General features: G+C 36.9%; 2 protein-coding genes across 3 annotated transcripts; one reads left to right on the top strand and one right to left on the bottom strand.

Moving 5' to 3' along the window:
• The first annotated feature begins 488 nt into the window (after positions 1-488).
• On the top strand, positions 489-10,129 carry LOC127807236 (uncharacterized). 2 transcript variants are annotated; one of them, XM_052344921.1, is made up of 7 exons: positions 489-782; positions 1,618-1,973; positions 4,651-4,836; positions 5,012-5,113; positions 5,195-5,266; positions 5,415-5,531; positions 8,808-10,129. In XM_052344921.1, exons 1-7 carry the CDS (start codon positions 584-586, stop codon positions 9,936-9,938), a joined length of 2,163 nt encoding a protein of 720 aa, XP_052200881.1. In that variant the 5' UTR covers positions 489-583; the 3' UTR covers positions 9,939-10,129. The 2 variants fall into 2 exon arrangements, with proteins under 2 accessions (XP_052200881.1, XP_052200880.1); XM_052344920.1 differs by having other exon boundaries at positions 1,615-1,973.
• A 350-nt stretch (positions 10,130-10,479) lies between these two features.
• Positions 10,480-19,954, bottom strand: LOC127807237 (uncharacterized). Its single transcript, XM_052344922.1, has 5 exons — positions 19,449-19,954; positions 18,851-18,901; positions 13,983-14,116; positions 10,994-11,094; positions 10,480-10,885 (listed from the first exon to the last, which is right to left on the bottom strand). Exons 1-5 carry the CDS (start codon positions 19,857-19,859, stop codon positions 10,698-10,700), a joined length of 885 nt encoding a protein of 294 aa, XP_052200882.1. The 5' UTR covers positions 19,860-19,954; the 3' UTR covers positions 10,480-10,697.
• Between the last annotated feature and the right edge of the window lie 750 nt (positions 19,955-20,704).

The following is a 20,704-nucleotide window of genomic DNA, read 5'->3' as shown; positions in this document are numbered from 1 at the left end:
TTTTTTCATCAAATTCCAAATATGTAAGGTAACATTTGTTAAAATGAGCAAAATAAAAGAGTATCAAGATAAAACTAAAATATTTTTTAAATCAAGATATAGAATGGTCAACATAAGATTGGGAAGCATTCTAAAATTTTTATTAAACTATTTGTTAAATTTTTTAGAATATATTAGAAAACACAAACGTTATTTTTTTCTTATTTATAAGGACCAAAATATGCTTATTTTGAAAGAAGAAGGATAAACATATCTGAAAAAATTAAGATAAGAATAAGTTTAACAAATATGTTAGAAAGAATAAATATTTGGAATGCTTTTTATATATGATTTTTTTCATTTCATATTTTGATTAATAAATAATATATGAGAGTATAATTTAAAAAAATAAAAAATAAAAAATAAAAAATCAGGCCACAAAAATATCTAAGCGTACGCGCCTGCCACGACCTTATATTATTATACATATATATTGCATTGCATCCCAATCTGCCCTTTTCGGTGTATGCTTACTTTCGACCAGTGAAACCCTAGTACCAGACCAGTACTGATTGGAAATCCCAACTCAAGGCGCTTGATCTCCATGGCGGAGGAAGCAATTGTCGCCGCTGATAGCCCTGCACCGCTCGAGCACAAGCGCAAGCACGAAGATGGGGAGACCGAAGCCCTCGAACCATCGATGGGCGACTCGAACGCGGTTGAGAAAGCTGCCGTTGCCGCGGTTGATTCCGAAGAGTCTGAGGCGAAACGGCCCCGTGCAGAGGAGCAACCTGACGAATTAGGTATGCTGTTTTTTTCATTTTTCCAAGATTTGGTCCGAGCATGTCTAGGGTTTTCGTATTGTATGGGTGGACTTTGTTTGTTTGTTACTAAGTTTGACTGGAAATGGTTAGTCGAACAATGTCTATTATATTTATATAATTTGTACTCTAGTTCGATTTAAGTATTTATCAGTGCATGCGTGCGGTTGCTTGTGTTATTTATTTATGTAGAAGATTTATCGCCTGCTTGAGTTTTGTAATATTTCAGCTTAAACCAGGATAGGATTGGTAGGGGAGCAACCCTAAGAATAGACATTCTTTATTAATCTGAAAATTGTTTGGCTTCTCCCAATGTTTCGTCTGTGGTACTAATGTGTCTTGTATGTTGCACCCAAAACAAAGTGTTGATGAAATGGCTCATCCAATGGATTTTCAAGGATTTGGAAGACCAAATACTGCATGTAAATCAAATCACGGATAACTCACTGAATTTAGAAGACCTAGCAGCCCACTTAGTAGGATTTTATAGATAGTCTTGCACTCTCTCCTTAGGTCAGTATGAGTGCAAGAGGCTGTTCTGAGTTATGGTTCCACTCAATTTTGATCTTACATTAACAAAAAGCTTTAGTCTAGGGTGTGATTTAGATTCTGTTGTCTATCTTTCTTTTGGAGATCTGAATGACTATACCCCTTTTTTTAGTGGTATAGCTATTAGTTATAAAATCGGAGCATAAGAAGAACTATTAACAGTTTGATTCCGATAATTATGGCTTATATTGTTCCACTGTGCAAATTAAATTTCTTTCTCAAATTGTAAATTATGTGCTAATCTGTTAGTTTTTATTTGTTGTAGTAGTTACTGAGAATGGTTTCCAAGAGCAAAAGGTGGATGAGCCTGTCAAGGAGGACGTTGAACCACCATCTATGGACAGTGGTTCCAAAATTGAGAATGCTCAAGAATCAATCAAGGAAGAAGCTTTAGAGATGGTAAACAAAGAACAGACCTCCAATGAAGATCACCAGATAGAGGATATCCAACAAACTATAGTTGAGAATGCTGAGTTGGAAAATTCTCAGCAACAACCATATCCAGGGGTGCTTCAGGATGCCTCTGCCCAAGTTCCTCAGCAGGGGGACATCTCTTCCTCAGAGCAGAAACCTGCATCTGATACTCAAACTACATCACAGAAAATTGAGGTCCCAAATAATAAGGTGAATTGACCATTAACATCCCAACTTGAGTTCTTATAGTGTTATCATGGAGAATTCTTTTTTGGTTGATTCTCTTATCTCTTTTTTTCCTTTTCTGTTAATAAGAAATGGTATCATGAAGATGGTTAAGCTTTTGTCCCTCTCTCTGTGGGTAAATGGGGAGGAACAATGCTGGACAATTGATCTGTGGGTTTAGTTGATGGATTGATTTACTTAATATGATCCAGATCAGATAAATAAGGGTTAATTGTGAAAATTAGGGTAGTGTGTTATGAAGTAACTTTAGATATGGGTGAAAAAGACTGATTTATATGTGCTATGGTACCCTAGGGTAGGGTTGGATGCCAGTTTGTAAGTATTGGATTGAGTCTATCTATCACATAGTAATCGATACCATACCATATCAGCCTGTACATATTGTACCATTCAAAAATGATACTGAATAACACCTGTACTGGTCTGTTTCAAATATTGGTTTTACTGGTTGGTACTGACTAATATTGGCCGAAATCTAAGGATATTTTTTTTTGGGGGGGGGGGGGGGGGGGAGCTGGTACTGCCCAAGAAATTAAAAATACATATTAATTTATATAATTTAATAATTGAAGAATAAAAGAAAAAAATATTAATTTTATATATCTTTAAATTTTTATATCTATATTCTTATATGCTATATTATTTATTTATTTTTAATGATTAATTTTATAATTACTTATCTATAAGAATATAGATTTTTTATTTCTTTATAAGTTCATTTTAAAGCATTGTCATTATTATATTAAATCTTTTGTTTAAGCAATGCTTGTAAAATCAAAGTTGAATTATGAGTCTATTAGCGAAGCAAATTCAATGAAGCAACAACTAGTACCAAAACAGTATTAATTTTATTATAACGGTATCGTTATTAATTTTATTATAACGATATTATCCAAAACGGTATCCACTATTATCCTCTATTGGTATCTTATGGAACCAATGACAAATTTGGTACCTTTTCCGGTACATATTGACAACTATGATCTATCATGCCCAAGGGCATGATGAGCCACATAAATTCTATATTCCTTGCGTACTTATTATTTACCTATGTATTTTTCCATTATAGAAAATGAAGTTTGCAATTATTTTGGCATAGAACCTTCTGTGACCACAACTGTCTTCTTTTTTTTTTTTTTGAGGTGAAATCCGTGGAAAAAACAAGTAGCTTTGCATAAATGGAGTTTTATGCATATTTCCGTATAAAACTGTTATACTTAATATGTTTATTGAGTGCACGTGCAATTTGATGTCATATTATATCCAAAGTGCCAGCTGTATGAAATTTGTATCACAAATTTGTAAGAGCCAATGCCATATGGATGGCACCAAATAAATTGGAGAAAGATCTTATCTCTTAACAGTTCTAGCATTTTCCGTTGATGACACATTAAAATTTTATAATTATCTATGGTTGAGAAAATCTGTATGGCCTTTGATATAACTGAATTCCATGGAATTGACAATTGTGATACTCATGAATGGTTTTGACCTTGACTTTAGTGTGGATCTTGGAGAAGTCCTCCGTGGAACACTGTTACCATTTTGGGATTTTGTTCTTTTCTCTTTATGTTTCATGTTTACCATTACTTCTTTAAAGTGCCTGTTACCTTGTTAAGTTCAGGAGTTATAACCAGAGGAGGAAACTGCACGCTGAATTCTAATTGCTGTTTCTTTTGAGAACATTTTCACCTTGCAGCTTCTAGCTGTTGATTGATTTTGCAGATTTAAGATGTCCTGCACCGTAATCCACTTGACTTCTAAGCTTAACCTGGTGATTTATTTTAAACTTGATATATGTGGTACAGTGCGATAGTGTTTGTTGATTATATCCAATGATAAGAGAACCATACCAGACTCATTGGTTCAACTGGGAACCGGTTGATAAATGGGCCCGATTGGAAGCCAAAAGAAAAAAAAACACCTGAAAAAAACAAACAAATTGGCCGGTTGAACCAGGAAACGGTCTGGTTCAATCAGCCATTTTTTTGCGCTTTCTATTTTATTTTTAAATGTTAGAAGATAACTATATTTGATTGGAATTGGTGATACCTTCCGAATTTGCTATATGTTTGGTGGTCAAAATCCTATTCAAAATAAAGGAGAACAGAATGAAAATCTTTATAATGAAATGTAATTTGGATACTGTTGGTATATGACCAATTTTTTGTAGTTGTTGATTTGTGTATAATGCTACTTAATAATAAGTTTTTAAGTCTATTATGGTGTTGTGTAATGAATTTTATTATTATTTTATATCTAACTTCTAATTATTATGTATTTATTTAATAAAAATAAATCATAGTTCCACACTTGTTGAACTCTGGTCTGGCCATTGATCCTTGACCATTTCCAGTTTGATACCCTGGTCTAGGTTTCAAAATATTGCTAATATATATGCTTTTAAGATAATATGTCGGCACCTGAGTTTAAGTTGGACATGCTTTTATTATTTCTGCTGATTATGTGATGTGCGTCAAAGCCATGATATTGTAAGGAATTTATGAAAAGAAAACTTATCTAAATACCAAAAAAGAAGTTATGCGACACTTTCGTGGAGGAAAATAATTATAAATAGTAGCTGTGCATGAGATACGTGTATGCTTCTTATCTTCCTTCTGACTCTGGTTCTGTGCTGCAGGTTGGGGTTCTCATTGGCAAGGCTGGGGACACTATAAGATTCCTGCAAAAAAATTCTGGTGCCAAAATTCAGATCACAAGGGATGCTGATACTGATCCGCAGTCTACCACAAGGGCTGTAGAACTAATTGGGACTCCTGAGAATATAATTAAGGCTGAGAAACTAATTCAAGATGTTATAGCCGAGGTTATATGCTGTTTGACTTGTCCTTTCCTTTCAGCACTGCCTTAATGATATCTGTCCTTTATATGGTAGCCCTAGGAAATATAGTTGGAATTTTTAACTTTCAGAGTGAGGGGATGAAATTAAAATCGAAGTTAGGGCTTGACAGCTTGCAATATGTTAAATTGTGTTTCTGTAGGCAGATGCTGGGGGTTCCCCTTCCCTTGTGGCGAGGGGCTTCAGCACTGTACAGGCTGCTGGAGCTGCAGAACAGATTCTCATACAAGTTCCAAATGAGAAGGTAAACTTAGGTCTCTCTCTCTCTCCAGCTCAAGAACATCCTCACCTTTGTAACCTTATCTCAACTTTTCATCTCTCCCAGGTTGGTGTAATCATAGGCAAAGGCGGGGAGACTATCAAAAGCCTACAGACGAGATCAGGGGCACGCATCCAGGTAGCTGATATGATATGGCCTTGTTCTGAGACACATGGAAATAATAATTATGATTATTAACAAAGTAATTAAGCAATGTAAATTTACTTATCCAGAAAAAAAAGATTAAGTAATGCAATTTTACAACTGACAATGTCATTTTATTTAGTTAATACCGCAACATCTTCCTGAGGGGGATCAATCTAAAGAAAGGACAGTACGTGTCTCTGGTGACAAGAAGCAGATTGAAATAGCAAGAGAAATGATAAAGGAAGTCATGACTCAGGTTTGTTCTAGTTTTTTACCTTTCCTCTAAATAAATTGTGAGAGTTTTGCTGTATGTGATTATTTTATTGATTCAATTTCTTACCTTTGCATAGGTTTTGTGATCTGTTGCCTTTAACTGTTAGATTGTTATTATTAAATGGTGACCTGGAGCAGAAGTAAGGGCTGCTCCATTCTGACCTTGGATTCAGGCTCAAACCAAGGAAACCTACTTCATGCACATGAGTGTGATGTTGCAACTACATCCCAGACCCAAAAATGGTGGGAGCCTTATGTTGTGTGTGTGTGTTTAAATTGTTGTAACATATTTTGTTGATACAACCAGTCTGATCTCTGGAAACTCAGCTAATATGTTCACTTATTTACTCCTTTTTCAAAGGCATTTTAGCTATGCACCTATGCAGGAGGCAATTGGATTATGCCATTCTCTGTAATTATTAAAGTGGTATCTATACCTTGGATGAACTTTTTTAACCTCCCAACACTATCTCTGTCTGGGAGTTTACTAGTACCCGGTTTGGAAAATGCTTGAATGTTAAGAGCAGTAGTTCACAATGATCAGGACCCCATATTATAAGATTAGAACAAGAATAGCATTGATAAGCCAGATTCTAGCATCAACTCCTTTCCTACTATTTTACCAGATCCCAGAAACATGTTGTCTTAGTGCTGGTCTGTCTCTTTAGGTTTGTTGTATTGTTACTGAAATAATAAAATGTACTTGTTTGGATTTCTTTTGGTTTATGATATTATCTTGTCAACCCTTGCCTAGGGCTAGTTTATCTGAGAATCTCTCTAGAAACAAGAACAAACTTGGTTCTTTTTAAACCCAACTTCGGGTTATTCTTCTTCATTTAGCCTACTTGGTGATATTATGCCAGTCAATTACATCTCTTCACACCTTAATGAGGATAGAATTCGTTCTTCCTTTTGTATGTGTAGGTCAATCACTTGATATCTTACATTTCTCCCAAATATAGAATGATTATTTTTCTTTTTTGTTTTTTTTTTTTTTTTTTGGGGGGGGGGGGGGGGGGGGGGGGGGGGGTTAACTAAAATGAATAAGGAAGGGGTCACTGGTGTAACTCCTTGATAGGACATGAGCTTGGCAATTCCTATCATTTGTCAGGCATTAAGGAGACCAGGAGGGAACCAGATCTGCACCTCATCCCAAATAAGTATCTAGTTGAAGAGATGCCCTTTCTTTTGGTGTCTCTATGAAACTGCTAGCTTACTCCATAACCACATGAGATGAGGAGGAGCTTTATTAGATCCATCTTTTTATTGGTTGAGATAATGCCGATTCCAAGGGCCTTTGAACATGGGTGTCTTACAAGTCTGTAGGTTTGAATTAAGTTAAAATTGAAAACTTAGCCAACTTCAGTGTCCTTCAAGCTGATGATATATGGACTGTTTGCTATATTATTCTACATGGGTAGCCAATGTATAAGTTCATTCTCGCAATACAATTGCTTGTCGACAATCGTATGCATCCAATGATTCATGTTTGTGTTGATTGGCGGAGTTCTTTCTTTTGCTGAATAAAGAGCTGTTCAACAACTATTTCTTCAAATCACAGCTTCATAGTGCTATTACATGAATAGAATTATGAGAGTTTGCAAATGTTGATGAATGATCCATGCCAAAGGTCCTTGACTGCAGTTAGGGAGATGTTTTGTTAGAATTACGGGTTGCCATGATTTATTTATCTCGAAGGTGCCGATTTCGAATTGGTTGGCTTTAAAAATGCAGATTTGGCAATTGCCTTCCTCATGGGGTCAGCATTTCCTTCTTGGTGTAGCAATAACCAACCAATAGTCACTCTCATCAACTGAAGAGAGGTATCAAGCTTAACTCACGCGATTGCTGAATGTTAATAATTGGTAAGATTGCTTTGAGACTTAAAACTAAAACAAAATATTAGTCCCACAAAATTGTGTTTGTCCCAGTGCTCTCTGAATCCCACCATTCTATGCACAAAACCTGAAGCACTTATAGAATATGTTACTGTCCTTTCTGATGCATTGAGCTCTGGAACTAGTGTTTGCAATCATTGATTTGAGATCAAACATGAATGTCATAATCCTGTTGTGATTAAGATTTCTGGAAATGCTTGCTCCCAATCATTGATCTTTGTTGTCATGACTGATTTCTGTGATGCTTAAAAGTATAAAAACTTTTATTTATTTTTTATTTTTTGTTCTCCCCCTCTTTGGTGGAACATATACTGGCCAATTGAAGATAATATGTATTGGTGGCTGCATCTTTTTTCTGTCACAGACAAGGTACTGGTCAATAATTCTTCATTCTTCTTCTTTCAATAATCCAGGTCATATCATGTCATTCTGAAAGCTCCATATCATTAGGATATCTAAAATCATTCTATGTAATCATTGATTGACGTGAAACCCTCATTGATGACTTAATCAGTTGAGAACCTGGAGTTCAGCACATGATATGGATATGATTCTGGAAACAATGTAACTTCCCAAATATTGAACACATTGGCTGTTGAAATTGATGGATGGGTTTATGGTGTGATCAGCCTTCTGTACTGTTATGCATCTCTGAACTTGCTCCACAGATATCCTTGTTTGTCTATGTTGATAGGATGAAAATGGGTGGTGGCATTATCTCTGGTTTATTTTGAATTTCCAGACAAATGTTGGAAAAGGATTGGTTGAGTTGAGCATTCTGAATTTTTAGAATTATGGAAATACATATTAACTTGATACATTCTTTCGGGTTTGGAGGGCTTTGTGTTTGATGTGTTAGTTTAGTAGTTTATTCTTCTATTATTTGGATACAAGGACTAGAACCTTCTGTTCTAGCATGTTGTTCTACCATTATTATCAGCTAACTACTGTTCCCTAGAATGACTATAATATGTCATGGTTTGTTGTAGCTATCTTGATTAGTTAGCCTAGAGTACCTTGTGAGTGCAAGTCAAATGATGTGCAATTATTTTAATGTAAATGCGTAGTTTTCTACTTTGTCAGATTTCTTTCCATCTTTCTCGGCAAGTTCTTTTTGTTTCTATACTTTATCTTGTGGTATAACATCTTTCATGGCATTTCTCATGTATATTTTCTATTTTCGTCTTGTCTTCATGACCAAAGCCCATGGTAAGCCTTTTTAATGTTTAATCCGGAGCACTTGTTTATTCCCACACACGCATTGTTAATATTATAGAACTCATGCACCAGATTGAGTGAAATATTACTGATTTTTGGTTCTTTGTTTTTGTTTTTCCACTTTATTGTGTTGCTTTGTTTAGCCTGCAAGGCAGTTGCCTCGCTCTTGGGGTCATAATCAACAGGGGGTTCATCCTCGTGGAGCTCCATCACACTGGGGATCCCGCAGTCCTCATCCTGCCCAGCCAACTGGGTATGAATATCATAGAGGACCATATCCATCTCAGAATTCTCAGTATCCACCTCAAGGGTATGGTAATTATCCTCAGCAACAAGCAGCTCCAAGAAGCAGTCTGGTTCCAGGAATGGGGCAGAGGCCACAAATGATGCAGGGTCCCCCTCTCCAGGGTGACTATTATGGTGGGCAAGGTCGAATGCTTGACACCCCCAAGTCTGCCCCACCATCTAATGCTGTTCCTGCTCATGGTCCTGGTCCTTCCCCTGTGGGCCCTCCCCCGTCATATGGAAATTACAACTACGGCCAACATGGCACAGATTATGGGCTGCAAGCTCCTTACAGCCAGGTTGTTCCTTCTCAGAACTATGGGCATGGATATAATGAAGCTAAATACGAGAACCAGGCTCCCAGTCATCAACCCCATGTAGACCCACAGCAAATGGCCTACCCTCAAGGTGCTACTTATCCAGGTTATAATCCTCAGGACCAGTATGGTAAGCCGTCTTATGCCGTGCCACCACATGGACCTCCGTCCCAAACCTATGTCCAGCCAAGAGCCGGTCAACCGGCTGATGTGCCTTATCAAGGTCCTGTCTCATCGACCCAACCTTACGGTCAAACTGCACCAGCTCAACAGGCATACCCATTCCCCCCGAGTGGGCATATGCAGCAGCAAACTTATCCTCCATATGCTTCTGCCGCTGCTACTGAAGGGTATATTCAGCAAACACCCGTCACAACAGCATCCGGGCCCGTTTATCCCCAGCAAGGTGGCCAGTTTGTTGCCGGTTATTATGGTCAACCTGGAGGACAGCAGGCTCCTGGTTATGCTCAAGTGGCTTCACAACCCGCTCAAAACAGCTCGGGATATGGGTACCACCAAGGTGCAGCGGATCCAGCTTATGCTAGTGGCCCTGTGGGAGGTTATTCTGCTGCAGCGGCGGGGCAAGCCGGGTATGTTCAGCCAGCTCCTCCGGCGGCCCAGCCAGGCTACGTGCAGTATGATTCCACTCAGATGTATGGTGCACATCACTGAACACTGAACATTTTGAGATTGGCTTCAACCACCAAGAAGACGAGAAATAGGCCTTTTCCAAATGCTGGTTTCCATTTCCAACCTTTTCTTGTGAGCTTTTTGGTTTTCCATCTACTTCGTTTGTATTATGCGTATTCGTATTGTACTATGAATGATGGGCGGAACCTTTTATCTGATCCTTACTTCTTGCCTTTCGTGCCCTATTTTAAATATCAATCTGCTTGAATAGAGACGGACACAAGGCAGACCCGAGATTAGTATTAGGCTGTAACATGCTTTGCTTTGATGTGAAATTTGACTGTTCGCACGTGATTGATTTGGAGACAGTTTTCTGATGGGAAAAAAACACAAACACCCTTTTATTGTTTTCTATTTCTTTTTTTATATAAAATAGAAACAAGCAATCAAAAGATAAGAAAAAGGGTAAAAGTGGGAAGCTGACCAGAACAGGGAAGGTTGAAATTTGGTTAGACAAGAAAGAAAGAAGGAAGGAGACCGACAGGGCATTCAGAAGTTGAATGCGATCTAAAGGGATCATCAGTAGCAATCATTAGCATACGAACGCTTGTTATTTGTATGCACGTTCGTAGGCTCCTCTTCTATTATATTATGTACTCAAATCAAGAAGCATCTCCATTAGCAGAATTTGCACAAGCTTTCGATCTCAATGACCCACCTTCCAGGAGTGATGCTTCCACCCCCTCCCCAAACAACCAAACCCAAAACAAAAAAAAGGGAGAATACGTAATTTTTTGAGCTTTATAAACTATCAACTGAATCTTCGCTTTCGTTTTTATTTTCATCCTCTGAGCTTTGCTCTGCTCTGGAGATCATGTTTATAAAGGTCTTTGTGGCTTTGCCAACCGCATGAGAAGTCTTCTTTGCGGCCCCGGCTACGACTGGCTGCAAAGAAATTATAGGCAGGTTCGCCCTCTCCTCAATCATTGCTGAAAAAAAAAAAAATATCATTTCATCTACTTTTATTATAAAAAGAGAGCAACACCATAAATAACCTGAAATGAAAGTGGAAAAAGAAGAACTCTGCATTTACATACACATGGTGCGTTCGCGAGCAAGAGATCCCATTTGCCGAATTCCAGCTTCTGCGGTTTGCACAGCTTGAGCAGATTTGTTGACCCCGTCAGCTATCTCTTGACTGCATTAATGCCACAAGGGAGATTGTATCATACTCCAAAACACTATCAGCAATATGATTTAAGAGAGTAATTATGGCAATTAATCATGATCAAAATTAACAAAACAAAAATAGTAGCATATAACAACATATCGAATTGCAGCTGCTGCAATTTGACATTCAAGTAATACTTCAACCCATTCACACATGCGTGGACAGTCTCTCTTCCAATTCAACAAAACCCAGCTAGCACCTGGATAAACATTGACCAACACCTTAACACATTATATCCATCATGGGTTCCTGTAATTACTAGGCATATAATGTATGGACAGATGGATCAAATCTTTTCATAACAAAAAAATGCAAGGATATTCATGTTCTTCCAGGAAAATTCCCACTCGCATATTGGGCACGTAACTCAACAAAACTGTTCCTCTGTGTGTGCATTTATGTTTGGAGGGGGGTGCAGGAAAGGACAAGGGTGAAGAGCCGCAAATATCTGACCATTTCATTTAAGGAATTTATTTTTCAGTATCTAGAGTGACTGCGGTTACAAATAGGCAGTTCTTCAGAAAACAAGGGCGTTAATACATGTTTGTCAGCTGACACCCTGATGCAGGACAGTACCTTCATCATGGAATTTCAGGCCTGATAAATGCTTGGTGCATAAGGAGTTTAACAAAGGGGAAAGTTAAATTAGCAGCCCCAGGGGTCTTAATTTTCTGTTTTCAAAGAAAAATTTATGGTGCAAGGATGGATTAAGGATAAAATTGCTCAACTCTTAAGGCTTTTTGGGGTATAGAATAACGAGTTGGCATAGTTGATGGACAAGTGAATATTCCTGTACTACACCTTACTCTGTTGACTCAAAGGACAAGCTCTTTCATGCCAACACTGTGATTAAAGAATGCAAGTAGCAGATGCTTGTGCGGCAGAGATGGAGAGCAAATTATAAGTAGAAGAATTGTTTGAGTCGTTTCAGGTTTTTGGTGGATTAAAGAAAGCCATGTATATTAGTCAAATATGTGATTTTCACAGGTCTGATTACTCCTTTACCGACAATTGGAAAGTCAGTGCATAGGGATTTTCTGGTTAAGCCTGTTGATTTCCCTGGAGAGAACAAAGTCCAAGAAGTCAAGGGGTATGCCAATTAGGAATAGGGGTTTATTATAAAAGCCAAGGTTCTGATAATAATTTCAGACAGAAGCAGGCTGGTATAGACATGCAGCTGCTGGAAATAACAAATACATGAGAAGGAAAAAGGAAAAGAAGGGCCTAAATAGTCTAACTGAGGACAATATCACCTAATGCTGCAAGTGGTCAATGGAACCTCTCAATTAACGAAATTTATGGTTTTCAATTTGAACTTGCATTCCAAAAAAGGAAACACCAAGCTGAACTGGACTCTTCTATATTGTTTCTGTTTTTCTTTTCGATGATTAGTAATTAAATACACACAAACTACATGCAGAGAGGGGGGGGGGGGGGTGAGAGTTAGGAAAAATCCACAGTTCATAAATAACCAAAAGCATTCCAAACCTAGAAAATTATAGAAAGTGCTTTCTGATCACCAAAAATTTCTCTCTTGCACAAATTTGAATATGGCAATCATTGTCGAGTCCAGAATCCCACATCATGCACACCAAGTTTACATGAAACTTAAGCTGAACACACAGGTTTTCATCAAAGAATATGCTCTCATCACTAGGGCATAAACTAAACACCCAACAACTGAACTGTTAATTTCTGAAGCTCTTATAACTTAATCTGAGCTTGTTTTAATCTTTGGTACCAGTTAAGGGTCTTAACAGAAATTGTTTGTGCCCCAACTGCAAAATCCATGTGACAAATGCTTCAATCATAATGTCTCAGTTGCTAAGGCAAATAGTAGCAGATGAGGAGGATATGCAGCAATGCCAAAATATTCTCACCATTAAGGTTCATGTGCAATGTAAACCCTGAAAATGGAATATTCATGCTGAATGAGGCATTGGAGTATACTGCTTACTCTGGACATGATATGGATGGGATAGACTTCTACGTATTCATAAGTTGGATTTATCTTCTCTTCATGTGCATGGGTGAGTCACCAAAAGTTCTGAGCAGTTGGGAATAGAATCAGAGATAATAAAAAAGTCTCTGTCCTTTTTTCCCCTCAAAATGAATTGAGGACAACCACCATTAAAACACAGAAAAGTCTTATACTACACTTCATAAATATATTTCACGAGGATTAATTGTGGAAACACAAAACTGATCAATCATACCTATATGACTTGATCTCCAGACATCTTATGGTCCTCTCACCTTCCATATAGACTACTTCTGTGGTCTAGATTTCAATTATTTATTCTATACTTCCTCACTAAAAGGAAACAAGCACGGATGTAAAATAAGATAGCTAAGCTGCTTCCCTTTCTGCCCCTTTTTCCCGGCCGGCATAGCTAAGTCAAGTTTAAAAAATGAGTTTGTACAACATTCTAGTATAAATACCATTGATGGGAAGTTGAGGAACTCAGACAAGATTCAGATTCTTTAGTTAATCAAGTTATAGGTTCAAAGACCATCTGGTTTCAGGTCCAGCAAGGTCTTAATCAAGGCCAACCTGATGCAAAGAAAGAGCCTAAGTTTGCAGAGCGTTGACATCCTTCAGTTTAGGAATCTAAAATTGGAACTAGGGTGATTCATCATTGAGCTATCCACGGCTAACCTCCACATCCTTTCCTATCCTCTCCGAGATGAACATAACAGAAGATCCATCTTGGAAGCAAATTAGTTCTTCAATTTGCATTGGAAGTACAATATCCCTTCTAAATGTGGATTGAACCAAAAACCAAAGACTTGTAGAGGAAATCATTCTTCTGTATCCAAACAATGCATCCAAGACAAGCATTCAGACCTGTTACCTTAAGTCACTCAACTCCAGAGTCAGATCACTTATTTCCATCCCAGAGAGCCGGATTGCAGCCATTGTACTAGGGAGCTCCTCACGTGCAGTATCGGCCAGCTTTGAGAGAGATATTGCAGCTCTACCCATTGCCTATAAGAAAAAAAGAACAGAATCAAGGCCATAGATGACATCTCCAAGCAAATACAAAAACATAATTTAGACTTCAAAGATTAATGTCTTTCCATGTTTTAAGCCATGACGAAGTAAGGGCCTTAACTTTTTTAACTCTATCTCCACACCAAAGGAAAAAGAGAAAGAAAGAAAAAAAAAAAAAAATTTCTTCATCTTCTTTTTCCCCTTTCAATGGGTTGGGAACTTCCAACTTGACCTACATAGGCCTCAACAAGAGAAGCAAAAAGAATGAAGATAAGGAGCAGATGGTAAAATTGGTCAAGAAGGGTGAGTTGAGGAGACTCTTGATTTCAATAGAAGTGAATTAGTTGCAGAAATATGAAGATGTAATTATTAAATAAGGGATCAGGAATAACAGGTTCTTCCATAGGATGACTAATGTTCACAACGGAACAAACCTACCGATGGGGAGGAGTTGTGAAGCAAGTTGAATAGACAATGGTATACTATTGAGACAATGGTATACTATTGAGGCAACGGTTTGGAACCAGACACTTTTATGGCTTAAGGTTCTAATCAGTTTGAGAGAATCATAAGGACCCTTCTCAGGAGAAGAGACACTCAGGTACCCTACATATCTGGCATGGTAAGAAATCTGCTGGCCCAGATAGCTTTTCATGGCTTTTGGCCTTTTTCCAACATAACTAGTTGTAGGGTGGAAAGAGCATTCTATGAGTCAAAGCCAGTTTGAGAGGAGTCTAAACACTTCATTTGTTACTGTTGTGCTTTAAATTGTGAAATATTGAAGCATTTATACATTGCTAAGTAGAAAGTTAATGCGAAGGCTGAAAAGAACACGAGTTCCAGAATTTTACATAATGGATGTCATTGACATTTTGGAATCATGCTTACAGGCTCATCTCCTGCTTCTATAGGTAGGTATGCTGCTAGTAAGATTTTTTTCATTATATTTTATAAGGTTTTAACTAGTGAAGGATATCAAGTGATATAAGATCAAGTGTTCAAGTAGATTATTTCTCAAGTCTAGGATCATAAGCTTTTTCTCTTATGGACAGAGTAGGTAACTACATGAAGAGGTAAAATGGGGTACCACCCATGTTTAAGAAAAGATCCACACCTAAAAGCCTACATCTTCAACCCCATCCTTCATAAAAACTGATAAACTCCAAAATTTGCTTCACGGATGAACAAATCCCACTTGAACATCAACTATACAAATATGGAAATAATTTACTTGTTGACTCAAAGTAGGTGACTCAATTTTGTCAAAAGCCCTTCTATTGCACCCATGTCAAATGGACTACAAAAAAGCAGGAGGGATGAACAACCATGCTTTATGCTCTTGCCCTTCAATCAACAACATATCAGACAATAAGAATAAAAATAATTTGTAGAACATTTTTCAAATAACATGTTTTCTGCATCAGTCAGGGACAATAGCAAATTCAGTTGGTATTGCCTTATCCTTTCAGGTATAATTATGGTTAGAATGCCCATTTCCGACTAGGCAGTATAATGCAGTTGGTGTATGTACAATCCATGATTAAAAAATATTGACAATTCTTTAAATGAAATATTTGTAGAACATTTTTCAAATCATTGTCTAGATTTCAAAAATTCAAACCAATATATGTCATTCAATGAATTCAATATTTTTTAATCATGGATTGTACATACACCAACTGCATTATACTGCCTAGTCGGAAATGGGAAATCTAACCCTAATTATAGCTGAAAGGATAAGGCAACACCAACTGAATTTGCTATTGTTGACTGGATGCAGAAAACATGTTTACAGGAATATATCACATATATTCAAATTATCAACTCGAGAAGCCCCATTCAAATATCAAATTGACATTGCATTTACCTTTCATAACCAATTTGATTTTTTTTTTAATTTTTCAAATAAAGAATAATATTTCAATAATGGTAATTCCTGTATCTTTCAGAACATTTATCATTCGAAAATAACACATCAATTTAGGAAATATATTCTCCTATAAGAGGTATGTTAAACTCACATCAATGTCTCACTTCAATTTGCAATCTTGCTATAGAAACTTTAGAATCTCTGAAATGAAATAAATTTTAAATTAACTCTACTCAATTAGAAATATTATTATTCACTATAATTATTAGTTTCTCTTTAGACCAAGGCTGAAAATACTTATAACAAAATCTTACTATAACAATAGCAACTCATCCCATAATCATACTATCTTTCTATATCATCTTCCTACATTATGCATGCATAATATATGTACTAAAATCCTTAAAATTAAACCCACTTCTCTTTCTGGGAATCATTTTATGCAACCAAAACCAACATTGAATTATACTAATATTCTTTCCGGAAGAACCTCAAGCTTCAACAATATACAGAGTTTCCTCTATGTCATCAACCTTTTAACAATTAAAAAGTCAAACCATAAAAACTAAATCTAAAAGAAAAAGGTACCTCCAGTGTATGAGTTTCCTGTTTTGCAAGAGTTCGGAGAGGTTATATCTATGTGTGGTTATCCCCTTGCTATTTTGCAAAGAGGCTATTTTCACAACTTGAACCCATGATTATTTTCACACAAAAGAAAAGGTTTAATGGAAAAATATTATAGTTCTTGAGTTAAAGCCAAAACTACTAGAAATCAAAATTTTCAATTTTCTTCTTGTTACTTCAAGCCCTAGCTCAACTATAACAGTTAGCCACCCAGATTCAAATTCATAATCAACCCTATACAGTACCTGACTCTAAAAAATTTATTCTTGAACCCTAAACTTAAACATTCAATTTTTTATTACGTGCTAGAGTTCTAAAAGAATATCTTTATCAATTGAACTAAAGACTGAAAATTTCTTTCCTTCCTTTTATCTTTTTTGTTTTTTTTTTCCCTTTAAAAGAGATGAGGATAAGACTAAATTTCAAAAATTCTTTTACATTTATCTCATAAAATGGCATACAATTTTTTATGCAAGAATTAGAGTTTTACAGAGTTTGTTAGAAATCCTTTTTTATTTAAACAATATATTATTGAGCCCATGTCCATCTAGTCACGTGGTACACATCTCATTTCCTATCCAAAAGTCCAACTGTCCAAGACAGATACCTTATCATTCTCCCTCTCAAAAATCAACAAATCTAATATAATTTCATATTGGCAATGGTAGTAAGGTGGCTCCTTCGCGACTGAAAAGTCATAAGTTTGAGTTGTGGAAACAGTCTATTTACAAAAAAGCAAGGGGAAGGCTGTCTACAAATATGATCATCTCAAAGTGAGGAGTGTTGTGCATCAAGAATGCCCTTTTGATATTGAAACAAGGATGTGTACTAAGCAAAAATCTAAAACATACATTGAAAACAGGTTTCAGATATTGCATCCTCCTCTCTTTACAAAAAGTACGACCCTAAAACTTGACCAAGCTTGATATTGAAACAAGAATGTGTACTTTTTATCTCATTCTCTTTCTTTCTCTTTCTTGTATAGCTTCCTTTGGGTATGGCCATCAAACGTCTTACCACCAAATTGCACTTTGTCCTTAGCCCTCAATTCTCTTCTATCTAAAAATTTCATTTCTTGTTCCTTACAAGTCAAATACTTTTATATGTGTAGGGTGCTTACATGCTCCTATCTCTTTCTTGTATAGCTTCCTTTGGGTATGGCCATCAAACGTCTTACCACCAAATTGCACTTTGTCCTTAGCCCTCAATTCTCTTCTATCTAAAAATTTCATTTCTTGTTCCTTACAAGTCAAATACTTTTATATGTGTAGGGTGCTTACATGCTCCTACTTAATAACATGTGAAACACTTGAAATATATTTCGTCAACATACATGGAGAATGTCACAAGTACTCACAATCCTAGTGGTCATTGGTAAAACAACTGAACTAGAAACAAAAACTCTTTCTAGAATCACAAAAACCCCACTGGACCCAGCGCCAAGCTTATACTCTTTCCAAACCCCCCCCCCCCCCCCCCCCCCCCCCAACTAAAATTCCAAGTCTCATCACCAATTATCAACACTTCTTATGTCTTCTCTAAGGTGTCTCAGTCTCTAGTTGATATTAGATGAACTGAATCTTATCAGAAATAGTTAGGTAAACTCGATAGCTTTATGGACACACAACACCTCATACATTTGAATTATTACCCCCTTTGACTGCCTATTCATTTGCAGGCAAAAAGCTACTGCATACGCCATGAAGAAGGAAGCTAGAAATACTAATGCACATGGATAACAGTCACCTTATGGGCATTTGGTTGTTTTTAATAGTTTAAAAGATTCTCATTTACTTCAGAGACTCTAAATAATACTTACTTATAAAAGTTGTTTTGAATTGTTAACCAGAGAGATACAGGTTGCTGATTTTTGTTTCTTGGCTTTTCTTCACAAGTCCTTTTAATCTAATCATAACCAGTTTAGATGTTGGTCTATTGGAGCTACCCAATGCATAGAACAACGCAAATAATTCTTGGTATCTTGTCCTCCATGCTCAAGCTGAGGACAGGAAAACAATGAAGCTCAACCGTTTATTAATTATTCGAATACCCATGGAAACAACTCAATTTCTTTCATTACAATTCAACTCATCACATAGGTATTTCAGATAACATAGTATCTTGAAATCATTAAGTCCTGCAGTACATATACGCAAGGCCAACAGATACTTCACTTAAAGCCTTAAAAATGAGACAAAAATTTGATTACCAAAAAAGAATGCTACGTAACTTACATAAAGAGTTGGTACTGCTGCAATGACCAAGCTTGTAAATGCTACAGATGTCTGTATCCACCACAATAATCCATTTGCATTCATTTGAATCAGATAAGATTAACATCACTGAGCTGCAACAAATCAAATTGGCCCACAAAAATACAAGAAAGCAAAAACAAAATGTTTTCAACACAAAAAGGAGTTGCATCTTAAATCAAGTCAGGAAATCAAGCACCAAAAAAGCATAACTTCCCAAGAAATCGAAGGGTCATTGGATAAACACTAAAAACTGTGTTCTAAAGTATGTTTTCGAAAGTTCATATCTGCCCACCTCTTAACTGCTGAACCATTAAACTTATCTTTACCCTTTTTCTTTTATCCCTTTATAAATCACCCATATAGATTAGATTACTTGTGGAAAAAAATAAATAAATAAAGAGTTGCCTTTGAGGCAATCAAGGCAAATGCTAACATTTTTGTAAATCATCAGTATCATCGTCCATAAGAGTTAGCATCATGTTCTCTATCGCCTCCACTTTAACAAACAAAACCAGAATCTTGAGGAATCTAAGGGGCGGAATAGAGGAAAAACGAAAGCAAAAGTTGAAGTACCGACCGTGCAAGCGATGAAGGCCAAAAGAAAGAAAGCTTGGTCGCTCAAGCTTAGTTTAGGTCTAGCTGGAACAAGCGAGGGAGCACCAGTAGCTGGGGTTCCTACATGGACTCTCCATAACGGGGCCTCATCTTCGTCCAAAACGCCATCGCGGGCAATCAAAGTGTCTTGTTGGACTGGCCGGGTGTCCGCCTCCGATGATTTTGGGGCTGCCTTGGTGGAGCAAAGCGAGAGCCAAGCGCGGGGAGGAGAAGCTGCAGAGAAGATTGGATTGGTTCTTGTTGATCCGAGGAAGGGATTAGTGCGGCGAGGGAGATTTAATTGAGGCAAAGGGTGAGGGTGAATCTTCTTCGCAGAGGTGGCGGTGGTGAGAAGAAAGGGCTTGTTAGCAGTGAGCAGAACAGCGGGGCTCATCGTCGTCGTCGTCGTCAGAGTGGAAGCATTGTATTCCAGTTTACTAGTGAGTATATGAGCTTAAGAAACAGAAAAATCTGTTAATTTTCTTTTGATTAGCTCCAAAAACAGAACCCCTTCCTTCCTCGGTATTTTAACGGCCTTAGGTTTCGTTTGGTTGGTTGAATAGAATGGGATAAATTGATAAATAAAAATTAATTTATATTTATATAAGTAAGATAATAAATAGGATGAAAATTCTAGGGTCAAGATAAGTAATCAGTCCCACCACATCCTCTCGGTGACCCAAACGAATCTTTAATTTTGGACTAGCCGGCTTTGCTGTTCCAATCCATAATTGAACATGCCTAGTTTTGCCTGGGTATTGGGCCAAAAATTGTGAAGAAGCTGGGTCAGGCACTAAGTTAATTAACAAATGAAGAATGTGTTGGGCTCTTATTTTTTGGCTCTCAAGTTCCGTGTTCGAGTCTTGATCAAGAGATAGTTCAGCAGATAAAGAGCGATTCTAAAAAATAAAAAATATTTACCGCCCTCACGTTTGCGGTTATGCTAGGGGTTAAAACTTGCCTGTTGAATTCCCTAATTTACCTTTCCTGTTGAAATCATGGGCCGAACAGCAAGAGCGCTCGTGATAGTGCGTTAACCAAAAAAAAAAAATTATGAAAAAGTTAAGGCAAAACCAAGTTAATTTTTGAGAGTTTTAGGGCAAGTTTGTTAGATATTTAATATAAATTAGAGAATAATGCCTCTAACCATATTTGATTAAGCAATTAACTTTGTATTAAAACTGTCTTCTAAATCTTGAAACTAAAACTAGGTCTATCTTTAGGATCTTTTCAAGAACA

This window comes from Diospyros lotus, chromosome 8 (genome assembly GCF_014633365.1).
Source record: "Diospyros lotus cultivar Yz01 chromosome 8, ASM1463336v1, whole genome shotgun sequence".
NCBI classification, from domain to species: domain Eukaryota; kingdom Viridiplantae; phylum Streptophyta; class Magnoliopsida; order Ericales; family Ebenaceae; genus Diospyros; species Diospyros lotus.
This window is presented reverse-complemented; position numbering and strand designations above follow the sequence as displayed.